At 56.0% G+C, this 13,291-nt stretch overlaps 1 protein-coding gene across 1 annotated transcript; it reads right to left on the bottom strand.

Moving 5' to 3' along the window:
- Positions 1-5,322: 5,322 nt before the first annotated feature.
- On the bottom strand, positions 5,323-11,906 carry LRFN3 (leucine rich repeat and fibronectin type III domain containing 3). Its single transcript, XM_027044737.2, has 3 exons — positions 10,752-11,906; positions 7,997-9,438; positions 5,323-5,951 (listed from the first exon to the last, which is right to left on the bottom strand). Exons 2-3 carry the CDS (start codon positions 9,421-9,423, stop codon positions 5,486-5,488), a joined length of 1,893 nt encoding a protein of 630 aa, XP_026900538.1. The 5' UTR covers positions 9,424-9,438; positions 10,752-11,906; the 3' UTR covers positions 5,323-5,485.
- Between the last annotated feature and the right edge of the window lie 1,385 nt (positions 11,907-13,291).

Genomic DNA, 13,291 nt, shown 5'->3' with positions numbered 1-13,291 from the left:
TTCTATGTGGAGAAGGGTCAGCTTTGGCTCTACGAAGTTTCCATGAACCAGAGTGGGAGACTGAAGCCAGGGGCCCAGGACGGGGGAGATGCAGGGACCCAGGTGGTTGAGGCCAGAGCTAGAATGGGGTGGGTCGAAAAAGGAGGAAGAATAAGTGGGAAGGCTGTTCAGGAGGCTGAGTGGAGGTTGCCCTGAGAGGACCTGGGAAGAGGGGCAGGTTTGGGAAGAGGTTAAGGCCAATGAGGCATCCAGTGGATGTGAGAGGCCTGGGGGCTGTCCAGGAAGCCGAGGGAAGCCAGGTTTAGGAGAGGGGCCAGCGCTGGGGACAGAGATGTGGGGGTCATCAGCAGAGAAGGAAAACGGAAGCTTGGGGCCATGTGGAGAGGTGACGCCCCAGAAGGAGGTGACCGCGGAAGCAGGAAGGGGATCAGTTCCCAGCCCTGGGGGCCACAGCATTTAGGATGAAGAGGAAGTTCCCAAAGATCTGACGTTTTAACCAGAGGACTGGGGAGGGTTGAAGTGCACTCCAGGGGTTCCACAGAGTTGAAGCCAGAATATACCCAGAATAAAGTCCTTTGAAGTCTCACATTTTATACTCTCCATTCTTGCCAATTTTGCATTCACTTTCATCAGCCTATCCATGTGAGTTCTCATATAAAGATTTTCAAGTACTTACCAGTGACACCCATTAACCTACCCTTGTGCAACCCCCCAACAGTGAAAATCTTCGAGTGAAAATGTAGCTCTAGATTCAGTCTGTGGCACTGAGCCTCCTGGCCAGTCTCCTGGTGCACTGGGGTGTCTGTCACCCAAGTATTCAAGGCCCTTCATAGCCTGCCCACAGTGACCCCTTCCAGAGGCAGCCAAGCCTCCCACCCTGGCCTTGTTCTTTGCCATGTGTCCCTAGCCACCCTTCCCATCACAGACAGCTAGATCTTTCTAAAGTCCAAACCTGACCCAGTTCCTCCCCGGTGGCTCTCTAGTGCCTCTGGAAAGGAGTCACAGCTCCTCAGCATGGTGGCTGGCATCCACCCACTCCTTGGGCTCACTCATCACTACCCCCCTTTCTTCTACCCTGTGCTCCAGCTACACAGAACTTCGACCAGCTCTCCAAGAGTACAACCTTCTCTCCCTTTCTTGTGTTTTGCACACGATGTTCTCTCTCCTTGGGAGACCTTCTCTTCTCCTGGCTCTTTTTGTATATTCCTCACGTACGCAGGGCCCAGTGCAAAATGAAAATGTGGAGTCCTTTGTTCAGAAATTGTTAAGAATTTTGTGATGGCGACAGCAGGGCGTTCAGCCAAGCACAGGGCCCTTCTAAATGTGAGGTGCTATGGGACTGCACAGGTCATACTGCTATGAAGCTGGCCCTGCATTCGGGAAATCATAGACTCTCCCCACGTCCTATGCCAGGCCCAGTAAGGAGCCCATTCTGGGCTCCCAAAGTCCTTTGGGTTTAGACAGGTCTTAATCAATCTTGCCTGTGCTTCCCCCATCCCGGCACTCTCCACCCTGGGATGCCACTGCCTGGTGAGGATGTATTTCCTCCACTGGACTGGAACTATGTGAAGGTGGGGTGTGGGGCTGTGTTGGTCACCACCGTGTTCCCGGCGTCACCCTGTACAGGTCTGGGCAACACCAGGCACTGACCACCCATCCTTGCTTTTGTGAAGCATGACAGACACTAGGGAGGAATCAAAGGCAGAGGCCATGCTCATGTTCAGCCCGGAAGAGAAACATCCCTTTTCAGAGGATCCCTTTATCTGACTCTCCCATATATGTGCCCATGGACAGAGCTGTGAAAGCCTGGCATTAGCTCAGGCCCTGCAAGGAAGGGATCACAGACCCCGAGACACTCGGGGCCTGCGTTAGATTAGCCGCACCCAGACACATAGGTTGAATGTGACAGCATGCAGACGGGGGAGTGTCCTGGTATCAGGACTACAGTTACTTCGAGAAAACGCTCCAATAGCCTGGAACTTTGGTTTCAGGGAACCTGGTCTCAAAAATATGCAAGACATTCTGAAAGCCACACAGGGGGTGGGCCGCGGAAGGAGTAGTAGCCCTCTCTACGTTCAGGAAATTGGTGCACCCCGCTGGGCGGTGTTGGACAAGCTACATTTTAACTTTAAAGTCTAGATACATGTGACCATTTGACCATAGTAGTACTGTTCCTGCATGGTGCTGGGGGATAGTCCAGGCACCCTCTTGCGGAGGCAGAGGGGTCCATGCTAGAGGAACTAGCCTGCCTGCATGTATATTTTCCCACATTCCTTTCTTCCAAACTTGTAATTAGCTACCGCTTGGTGTGTGTCCCCTTCCAGGCCTGCATTTCCTCGTGTCCACATTCCCTCCAACCAGCCACAGCCTCTGCCTTGGAGAGCCGACGTCCACTGTCTGCTTGGTACCTGAACCTGGAAAAGGTTCTTAATTCCCACGCTTCCTCATCTAAGGGCTGGATCCTTGGTATCACAGACACCAGGGCCCTACAGCTCTTCCTGCCAGTCTCTGCAGTCTTGCCTAAGAGCTAGGTTATTGGATAGGGTCCACATTGTCCTCCTCCGTATAGGGGATAGAGGCCTCTGGTGAGGTAGCCTCAAGTCTCTCTCCAGTCCATCCACTTCAGGCCCCAACCTGATCTGGGTCAGCCTTCTGCCTGGACTACCACAGTGGCCCCTTCCCTGGGCTCCCTTCTTCACTTCTGTCCCCCGTGTGCAAATAGACCTACCACTGGAGCTTCCTGAAGATCAGGGGGCACGACTCTGTTCAAAACCTCCAACGGCTTCTCATATCACTTAGAAAATCTGGACTCTTCCCAGCCGTCTACAGGGTCCTGCATCATCTCCGCCTTCACACTTTCCAGCCTCAACACAGCATCCTTCCCTCACCCCACCTCAGCACCCACTTCAGTCCCTTTTATTCACCATGCATCCCTCAGTCCCTACACTTCTGAACAGCATGTGCACGAGGTACCCTTTCCACCCCGTGTAGTTGACTCCAACCTGAGCATCCTTCAGATCTCAGCTGAGTAGTCACTTCCTCCAGGAAGCCTCTCTCAATCTCTCTTCTTGGGTCAGGTCTCCTGGTTATAGGGTCTCACCATTCCCATGAATCTCTCCTGAAGGCTCCCCTCCCCGTCACCACAGCGGCTTTACACTTGCTTGTGTGATTATTTAACATTTGTTTCCCCACCAAATGGTGAGATATGTGAGGTCAGGACCTGTGCCTATATTTTCTCAGTACTGAATTCCCAGTACACTGCACGAGTAGGCACACACTAAATTGTTCAAATTAAAAAAAAAGGGTTGAGGAATGGTGTGCTCTGGCTCCCCCTCATGCCAGCAACTGGTATTTTGTAGCTGGCACTAGATCTCCAATCTTCCCCCTCCCTAGGCCCCCCTTGGCCAAGACACCTCACGCTCCCTGCTGGCTTCACCTGACCTCAGCCACCGAGGGTAACAAACAAGGACCTCATTATGCTGCTGGAGGAGCTGCTCGGGAGTCAGATCAGGTCCCTGGGACTCAGGTTGTTCCCATGGCCAATGGAAGATCATTTTCAAAGCCTACACCCACCAAGAAAACTGTTAAAGAATCTAGGGTTCTATCCCATGAGGACGAGGTCATGTGCACCAGGTCATGCGGATCGCCAGCCCAGTCTTGGGCCCTCTTCACCATGCCCCTCACACTAGCATCACTCCAGAGAACACTCAGAGGACTTAAGTCCTTCTCCCCCACCCCCATCTCTGCCTTTGGACCCACCACCACAGGTGGACTGGGGCCAGAGAACACTATTCCTTTTACTGCCCATCTCATTCCTGGATATCCAATGAGGCCTGGTGTTACCAAGGCCCAGGGTTTGGGCTTCCAAACCTCCAGGTCTGGTGCCTGAGAGGGACCTAGGGCAGCCCAAGACAGAGTGAGGACCAGCCTTGCAGAGACATAGGGCTGAAAGGTCCAGATCAATCTGGACCAGGCCTTAGGCCCACGGAATCACAGGATCTACACTCCCTAACTACACTTTCTTACCTCCTACTCTCAAATCAGCTGAATCTGGCACCTGCCCAACCAGCCCCCTAACACTGCTCTCACTGAGGTCACTGTGGCCTTGGTATCATTAAACACAATTGTCACTTGGGTCTGACTTGCCTGGTTTGCTTCACTCTGTCCCTCCATCTGCTGCTCCTGCTTAGTCTCTGTCAGGTTTTTCTCCCTGTCCCTTAAATATGGGAAGTCCCATAGGCTGTCTCATGACCCTGATGGTCTCCATTCCCCATTCCCCATCTCGGATGATAGAGCCTCTTTTCTGTTCCCAGCTCCAGCCTCAGACCAGGGTCCCGAGGTCTCCTGGCCGCCACCCCCTGGACGTCCTCTGTCCCCACCCCCCGCATTCACCAAGTCCCCCCCTGGCTTCAGCATCTTCCCCAAACCTGCACCTCCTTCCTGGTTCTGTATCAGGTGGCTCCAATGTCCCCTCCCCTGGCCAGAGCCCTGGGCCTCACCCTGGACACTTCCCTCCCCCACAAGCCCTTCAGCTCCATAACCCATCCATTCAGCTTCCTCTCTCACCTACCCCCTACTCTTTTCCCCCAGCCCTGTCCCACTCCAGCCTTGTCCTTACCCACCTGGGTGCCTGCCTTGGCTTCCCCCAGGCTCCCAGCTTCAGTCTTCCCCTCTGGTCCACCCTCCTCATGACAGCTGGAAAGATCTTCCTAAAGCCCAGTCCCTCCCTTGTCCCTCCTCTGCATAGATCCTCCATGGATCACCAATACTATCAGGCCAGTCTGATATCTTCAGCCTGGAGGTCCTGGACTCTGCTCACCTCTCCTGCCTTGTTTCTACCACAGTACCTCCACTGCCTGGCATTTACTAAGTCCGTGCTTGTGTTGGGCCCTGTGCTGGGAACAGCTTTCCCTTTCTTCTTGGCCTAATCATCTCCTTCAGAGGTCATGCTCAGATCTCATCTTTCCTCCAGGAAGCTTCCCTGACCACACCCTAGGCTGAGTCAGGCACCTTTCCTGGGCTCCCGTAATCTCCTAGGCTTCCCTCATCACCACATCTTGGATCGCTCCAAACTGTCACTGTCTGAGAAGGGCTTGAGGCTGTCTAGGTCATGGCAGCATCATCCAGCACAGGGCATGCCCAGGGAGCACGCTCAGGGAATTCTGTTGACTGAATGGATGACCATCCTTAGCCTCATCCAGGAACCTCAGACAGAATGGAGCAGGGGTCTCTCCCCAGAGGAGGCATTCCCAACTCCAGACCCCTGCACAATCCCCCCCAAACCCCACAGACAGAGACAAGGGCAAGGGCCTAGGCCCAAGCTTAGAAAAATAGGACTTTCTTGTTGTGCCCCGGTGCCCCCGACACCCTCCCCATCAGAGTTTTAAAAACCGTGAGCAATTTGGTGAGTCTGAGGCCAGGTCCCACAGGGTGCCTGGGTCCTCCCACCCCTGGGGCCAGAAGGGCCGTAGAGGTGGGTGCGAGGCTAGGGTCCCGTGGGTTCGTGGCTGGGCCTCCAGGGCTCACAGTCCAGCTGGACCACGGTGTGGGCCCTGGGCACAGCAGGCTCAGGGGCAGGCGGGGCCGGTGTGGGGCCCAGGGCGCCGTTGGTCTGCGAACAAACGCTGCTGACAGGTGCAGGTGCCTTGGCCTTGCCGGGGGGCTGGCCGCCGTGCACCTTGTAGCGCATGAGCAGCACGAAGATGAAGACCAGTACCGAGGCCACGATGACTCCACCAAGGGCGATGATCATGGTGCCGCCCAGGAAGGGTGCGTGCGGGGCCCCACAGGGCCGCAGCGCCGGCTCAGTGGAGAAGCGGGAGCAGCCCACTGGCCGTGTGGCCGTCAGCCCGGTGGCGCCGTCCTCGTACACCGCTAGCACGCACAGGTCATAGGTGCGGCCAGATGCGAGGTCTGACAACAGGAAGGAGCGGCTGTCGGCGGGAATCATCCTGGAGGGACAGGCACGCAGGGGTCAGGTCTCTGGCTGCCCGGCACCCACCCTGCACTCTACCCCAACCCTGCAGTCTGGCGACTCCTCCCCCCACCCCCCACCAGTCCACTGCTACCCTGAGTTCCCTCTCACCACTGCTCAAATTCCCTTTCATCTGATACCCTTCAGCTGCCTGACTGATAACCTCTGGGTCATCTTATGCTCCTGGCGCCTGCTGCTCAAATCCCCCAGTTTAATCTCCCTCCAGCCCCAGTGCCCAGATTCCCTCCCAGGCTGCTGCCCACTGCTTCTCTGCTCTGCTGCTCAGTTTCGCTGGAGCCTCACTGCCCAACTTCCCTCCAGTCCCACCCCCCAGTCTCTCTCTACACCCTCGCTCAACTTCCCATCTTTCCCATCTGCCTCTCCTCCAGTCTGGGCCTGATTTCCCTTTTCCAACTGCCTGATTTTCCTCCAGCGTACAGCTAGAATTCTCTCATCTAGCCACCCGACTCCCCCATGCTGCTGATGCCTGATTTCCTTCTAACCTGCCAATGAATGTCCCCCTAGCCCCATTGCCTTATTATTATTATTGTTGTATCTAGGGCCTGCTTTCTAGTGAGCCCTGTCAGCTGATTCTGTTTTCATGAAACTGATGTGCCTCAGTCATCACAGCTGATTTCTTTTCCTCCCTGTTGCCTTATTTCTTCTTCCAGCTCTGTCTCTTGATTCCCTTCTTATCTCTGTTGCCTGCTTCTTATTTATCCTTACCTTTCCCATTTCCTTTTATCCTTAGCACCCAACTCTACTTATTTCCTTTTGCAGCAGAGCACCCTGTGGGAGATTTAACTTGTTGTATAACCTGCTTTATTCCTCAACTGCTTTAATGAGAGAGTTACAGGGAACTCTGTGATTGTCTCGGAGAGGGTGGCTATCTAGAAGAGCACTTGTCTCATCCTCGCCAGGCAAGGTGGACAGGAGGATTTGTGTGATTTTCAGGTGTGGGGCCCTCCATGGAGCCCACTCTCCCTACATGGAGTGCTGCTGTCTGAGAAAAGGAACAGAATAGCTCACTAGATTTCCAGGACTGAAAGGGGAATCAATTGACGATCTCTTGAGATGTGGGCCCCTGGGGAAGGAAAGTGGACCAGGAACTGGGTTTATAAGGTGCACACCCCAGGCCCTGGGAAGCCCGATCCTCTACAGCCAGGCCTCAGGGACTGCACCCTTGGCCTAGCCTGGCAGCAGGAAGAGGGAACCGTCCATAGCCATCCGTGCAAGTTAGACTTGGGTGAGAAGTGTCAGCAGCATCTGTGTCAGAGCCACCACTACTGGCCACATGTGGCCACAGCAGATGTTCCAAATGCTCTCGGCTCGGGGGCAGAAGATGTACTGATCCACTTCTTGGGGCTTATAAACCCCAGGTTTTCTTCTACTGTTTGCAACAACTGAACAGAGACGGGAATCCCCAACGGTGGCAAAGTGAATGTTCCTGTTCACCTAGTAGGTGGAGCTTGAACTAGGTTTGATTTGATTTAGAAAATCAAAAATTGAGATGTCACATTAGAACACTAAACATGTGGAGTGAGTTCACACTGCACAAACCCAAAGCCTATTTAGCCTCCTCCCCCACTTTCCCTTTCAATCTGGTCTGAGTTCCTTTGCAGCAGGGCCCCCTCATTTCATTTTCCCCGTGAACTCTGTACCTTCCTGTTTGATCTCCTTTTCTTCTCACAGCATGGTTTGCATCTAGCCCTGTCATCTGGAAACAACTAGTTTTTCTTTATCTTTATATTTGATTTGTCTGTACCCCTCTACCTGGCTCCCCCCATTAACTTTGGACTCTTCTGGCCTGATTACTTTTTACTCTTGCTGCCTGATTTCTTTTTTACATCTGTTACTATTTACTTTTGCTGCCTTATTTCTTTTTATCACTGCTGCCAGATTTCTTTTACCTTCAGCCTCATTTCTCAGCTGTGCAGCAACCTGGGGTGTCAATGGATGTATTTCCAACCCTCCCCCCACCTCAGTCTGCCACCCAAGCTACCCACTGCCTGGACCCTGCACCTGTAGACGAGGATGTCATCGGCTGAGCTGTTGTACTGGATCTGGTACATGCGGATCCCCGGGATAGGCCGCTGATCTGGCCACTGGACAAGAGCAGCTGTGGCCCCATGCTCAGTCACCTGGACACCACGGTCCGTAGGGGGCGCAGTGTCAGCTGCCTTGGCGGAGGCGGAGGCAGAGGCAGAGGCAGCAGAGGGCGGGGTGAGGGCATCAGGATCCCCGTCCCGCGGGGGGTCACAACTGGTGCTGTTGGCTAGCTGGGGGGGTGGCGGGGGGCCCACGGTCAGCTCAACAGCAGCGGTGGCCTCACCAGCTGCATTGGCCGCAATGCAAGTGAAAATGCCACCATCGCCCGGCTCAGTGACCAGCAGCTCCAACGTCCCATTAGGGAAGGCACGAGCACGGCTCGAATTGCCCACCAGCCGGCCCTGGGGTGACACCCAACGCACACGGGGCTCAGGGTCCCCCACTGCCCGGCAGCGCAGGGCAGCTGGCCGACCTGCAGGCACTGCCAGCGGTGGCGAGCGGTGAGTCACCACAGGGGGCTCGCACACAAATTCCTCCTCGCCCACAGCCCAGAAGTAGCGGCCACCCAGAGCGGGTGGGGAGGCACAGGCCTCCAGGTCATCCTCCCTGGCCAGCCTCCGCAGCCACACCAGCTCGCAGTTGCAGTGGAGCGGGTTCCCACCGAAGGCCAGCACCAGGGCGGAGGCAGGTGAGCCTCGGGGCCTGGCTAGCAGCGGCAGGCGGGAGAAAAGTGGGTCGGGCGGGATGGTGGTCAGGCGATTGGAGGTCATGTCCAGCCGTGCCAACTTGTGCAGGCGGGAAAAGGCGCCCGCGGGCACAGAGGCCAGCAGGTTGTGGTCGAGGCCCAGTGTGTTGACATTGCCCAGGCGGCCCAAAGCCTCCCAGGGAAGCTGCTCCAGGTTGTTGTAGGAGAGATCGAGATCCTCTAGTGTCTCGGCGCAGTCATCCAGGGCACCGGCCGCCAGGGCTGCCAGCTGGTTGTTGCTCAGGATGAGGTGGCGCAAGTTGACCAGGCCGCGCAGCTGACCCTCGCCCAGCGAGGTCAGCCGGTTCCCATCTAGGTGCAGGGCACGGAGGGCGCGCAGGTCGGCAAAGGCGCCGGCTGCCACGTGGCGGATGGTGTTACGCGACAAGCTCAGATGCAGCAGGCCGGTCATGTTGGCCAGGTCCCGGCGGCGCACGGCCGCGATGAAGTTGTCCGCCAGGCGCAGCTCGGCTGCCCGGCGGTCTAGCGAGGGTGGCACGAACAGAAGGCCTGCCCCCGGGCACAGCACGCTTAGGGGCAGGGACTGCGTCTGGCAGCGGCAGCGGCGGGGACACGGGCTGGGTGCGGCTGGCTGGGATGGAGACGAGGCGGGGGCCAGCGGCAGCAGGCAGAGGAGCAATGGAAGGACGGCCATTTCGGGCAGGGCGGCCTACAGGGAAGAAGGGAGGCATTAGGGCGGGCTGAGGCCAGAAGAGGGGTGCCAGAGGGCATTAGGGTGGTCCAAGACCAGGAGAGAAGGTCACAGTGGGCTGAGAGCAAAAGAGTTGGGTCAAAGATGGTCAGAGAGAGGAGTGGGAGTGGTCAGACACATCAAAAGGCAGAAGAGATGGTCAAAGACTCAGAGGGATGTGTCATGGAGGGACACGGGGAGCAGAAATGGTCAGAGGAAAGGGAGGTAATTAGAGATGGTCAGAGACAGTTAGACAATGGGGGGGGGGAGTGGGCAGAAGGGAAGCCAGAGTGTTTTAAAGGTGGTCAAAGAGATGGGCAAAGCTGGCCAGAAGGAAGAAGTGGTCAGGGTGGTGGGAATGGCTACAAGTAGTCAAACATGACCAGAGAAGGGAGGTGGTTAGAGATGGTCAAGAAGATGAGAAGTGGACAAAGGAAGGCACATAGTCAGGGGTGGTGAGATCCAAGAGAGATGATCAGAGATGGTCAGAAATGGTCAAAAGCCAGAGAGGTAGTCAGAGAGAGGAGGAAAGGACAGACGTGTCAGAAACAGCTGGAGATAAGGACAGCTGATTAGGAAGAGGAGTACGGGGAGAGGTCATCAGAGAGGAAAGGCAGCCAGAGATGTTAGAAATGATTAGGGAATTCCAGTACTCAAGAGAGACAGAGAGAAGAGAGGTGGTCGGTAAGGGCCAGAGATGATTGGAATGGCCATAGACTGGCAGTCAGAGTAGGCAGTGGGCGGAGGGCAAGGGTGATGGCAAAAGATGGTCAGAGACAGGCAAACGCTTAGAGTGAGGGGTGGACAAGAGCGAGGAGCTGGTGAAAGATGATTAGAGAGAGGCATGACGGACAGAGATGTCAAAGGTGGTCACTGAGTGAAGCAGTAGACAGAGGCGGCCTGAGAGAGAAGCGGTGGACAGAAGTGTCAAAGATGATCGGAGCGAGGAGTGGTGAACAGAGATGGTCAGTGAGAGGAGCAGTGGCTAGGAGAGGTGTCTAGAGACAGATGAGACAGATGGTGGGAAGAAACTGGAGAACAGAGTGAGAGATCAGAGACCTGGAGGTGCCAACAACTGGGGAAGAGGTCACAGGGGCAATGCCGGTCGAATAAATGTCCAGAGAGGCACGGCAGGAGCTGGAGGCAAACCCTTGGTGGTGGTGGTAGGGTGTCTGTTTCCTGGGGAAACCCCAAGGGTGCCCAGGGGGACCTAGCCATCACTTACCTCCACCCCCAGCCACAAAGTTCCTCCCAAGTCCCTCCCCCGCATGAGGGTCCCCCAATAGCCTTACCTGAGCTGGAAGCCCCCCCCCAGGGAGCAGAGTCCTCAGGCTCCAAGAGGTCAGGGGCTAGGTCTCTGGAGGGGGCGCCTGGTCATCCCTTCTCTGTCCCCAAGGCCTCTGCAGAGGGACTGTGCTGTGTCTCAGCCAAGATCTGTGGCCATGGAGTCTGCAGACCTTGATACTTGGGGTCCTAGATCTCCAAATACACGGCTTCTAAGGGCCAATTTTAGAGACCCAGGCTCCAGTTTGGGTTGGTCAGAGCGAGGGTCTCCTAGCTCTGGTCTTGGGATGCTAAACAGCCAAATGAAGAGTCTAGGGTCTGAGTCTCAAGCCCAGTCCTGGAATCCAATACTTGGGTGCTGGGTTCAGATATTGGGGTGCTGAGTCAAGATTTGGAGGTCTAGAGACCTCCAATTTCAGCATTCGGGTTTGCAGCAAGGACTTCAGGCTCAAACTCAGGTTTAGGCCCCTTGGAATACCGGGGTTCAGATCTTGGAATTTGAGGCCTAAATCTCAGAGTTCAGGTCCCAAATAGCGGGTTCCAGAGTATAGGTATGGGAATCTGATCCCAGATTCAAGGTCCCAGGCACAGAATTCAGAGTTCAGCTTCAGATTTGGGGTTTTAGATGCAAAGTCTTGAGGTTCAGACTCCAAAATTTGGGGTCCATATTCCAAGTCTTGGGGTTCCAGAGACTGAAGTTGAGATTCCAGCCCCAGATATTAGGTGTTCAGGCTCCAGGTCTTGGGGTCCCAGCCCCAGATCAGGGTCTCAGGCTCAGGTTTCCAGATCTCTGGATCCGATCTCGGGGTGCAGGCCCCCCGATGTCGGGGTGCCGGCCCTGGGTTTGGGGCAGCGTGGTCCAGGCTTGCTTCCCGGGCTGCGGCGGGGACTGGCCCGGAGGGAGGGGGGCGGATGCGGTGGGGAGGGCGGCAAGGCAGCCCCGGGGGCCGGGGTGGGGCGAGGCCTGGGCGAGGACAGACGGACAGACTGGGACCCGCGGGGTGGAGGCACTGCAGCGCAGGTGGGGGCGCAGGGGGGAGGGGCCGCGTTCAGAGACCCCTCCCCCGCCGGGGCCGGGGCGGGGGCCGGGCGGGGGCCGGGCAGGCGAGCCGGGTCCGGGCGCTCCCGCGGCCTCCTCGCCGGGAACCTAGGGCCTCGCGCGCGCCCGCGCTTAAAGGCGCAGGCCCTGCGCGTGCCCGCGCTTAAAGGTGTAGGCAGCCCCCTCTCTCAAAGGCGCGCCTCCAGCCCCACTTCCCATGGAGTCGCCCTGGCGTTGCTTGGGAGCAAGAAAAAAATCCTTGGATACAGAGAGACACACAGAGAGACACAGAGACTGAGACAAAGAGACACACAGATTGAGAGAGACAGAGACAAAAAGATAAGCAGGCTTAGACCGAGAGACAGGAGTACAATGAGAGAGGCAGATAGAGAGATGGAAGGATACACATATTCAAAGAGAGAGGGAAATACACAGAGACAGTGAAATAGATAAGGACAAGACAGAGACAGACAAAGACAGAGACATAGAAAAAGTCAAAGAGACAGAGACATGGGTGGGTGGAGGGGGTAGGTGGGAGGGGGTAGCAGATACTGAACTGGGGCAACTCAACTGTGAAGATGGGTATGTGTATGTGTGTATGTGTGTGTGTGTGTGTGTGTCCAGTTCTTATTCATAGCCCTGGATCTGCCTTACATCCCAAAGCCTCGGGCTCCCAAGCCTCTCTCCTGTCCCCTGGTCTCAGCACCACCTCCCTGGGATGCCCTTTCCTGGGTGGCATTTCCTTACTTGGACCCTGTTCAGCAACAAGCCTGATCTTTCAGGCCAGAGAAGAAACTGCTCCTTCCCAAGCCTCCTTGCCCTGGCTGCAAGGGGAAAACTTGGCTCCCCTACCTTGTGCCCTCTGGAGTTATAGCTTAGACCTAAAGACACACTGGGCAGATATCCCATGGAGGAAGAAAAAGATAGGAAATGGGACAGAGGCAGGGGGCTGGACAGGTTGACCCAGAAAAGTGTGTCCACTGCCTTCCCCTCTCAGGTTCACTGACTCAGGTTCACTGCCCCCCAAAGGACTCTGCTAGAAATGTACTAACACATGACTCACCAGGTGTGGGGCCTGCCTGTCCAGACTATTGTGAGAAGATAGTGGAGGGAAGGGTGGGGCGTTCCACACGTCTCCCGGCACATGGTATTGCAGGAGGACAGATGTGGGTGGTGGCCTGCATGCCTGCCCTGGGAACTTGGTGATAGCAACATGGAGGACCTGATCTTTGGGACCCCTGGTCTGAAGGGAACACAGTCTTGGCCTTTGGTCATGGCCCTAACCCTGGGGGAACCTGAATGGTCACAAACCACCCCTGGGGATCTCCCTTCTGAGTAGAGGAGTAAAGCAACCTTGTTGGGGGCAGGAACATCGATGCACATCCACCCTGGCATCCCTAGCTCTGCTGAAGGTTTCAGAACAGACTTTTGGCTCCTTCCACTCACGTGTATTGAAAAACTGCAGCTAAAATTAACTCAGCTCTAGGGCCCGCCTTTCCAGATCATTAG

Source organism: Acinonyx jubatus, chromosome E2 (genome assembly GCF_027475565.1).
Source record: "Acinonyx jubatus isolate Ajub_Pintada_27869175 chromosome E2, VMU_Ajub_asm_v1.0, whole genome shotgun sequence".
Classification (NCBI taxonomy): Eukaryota; Metazoa; Chordata; class Mammalia; order Carnivora; family Felidae; genus Acinonyx; species Acinonyx jubatus.
Note: the sequence above shows the minus strand (reverse complement) of the source record. Positions and strands in the feature narration are given on the sequence as shown.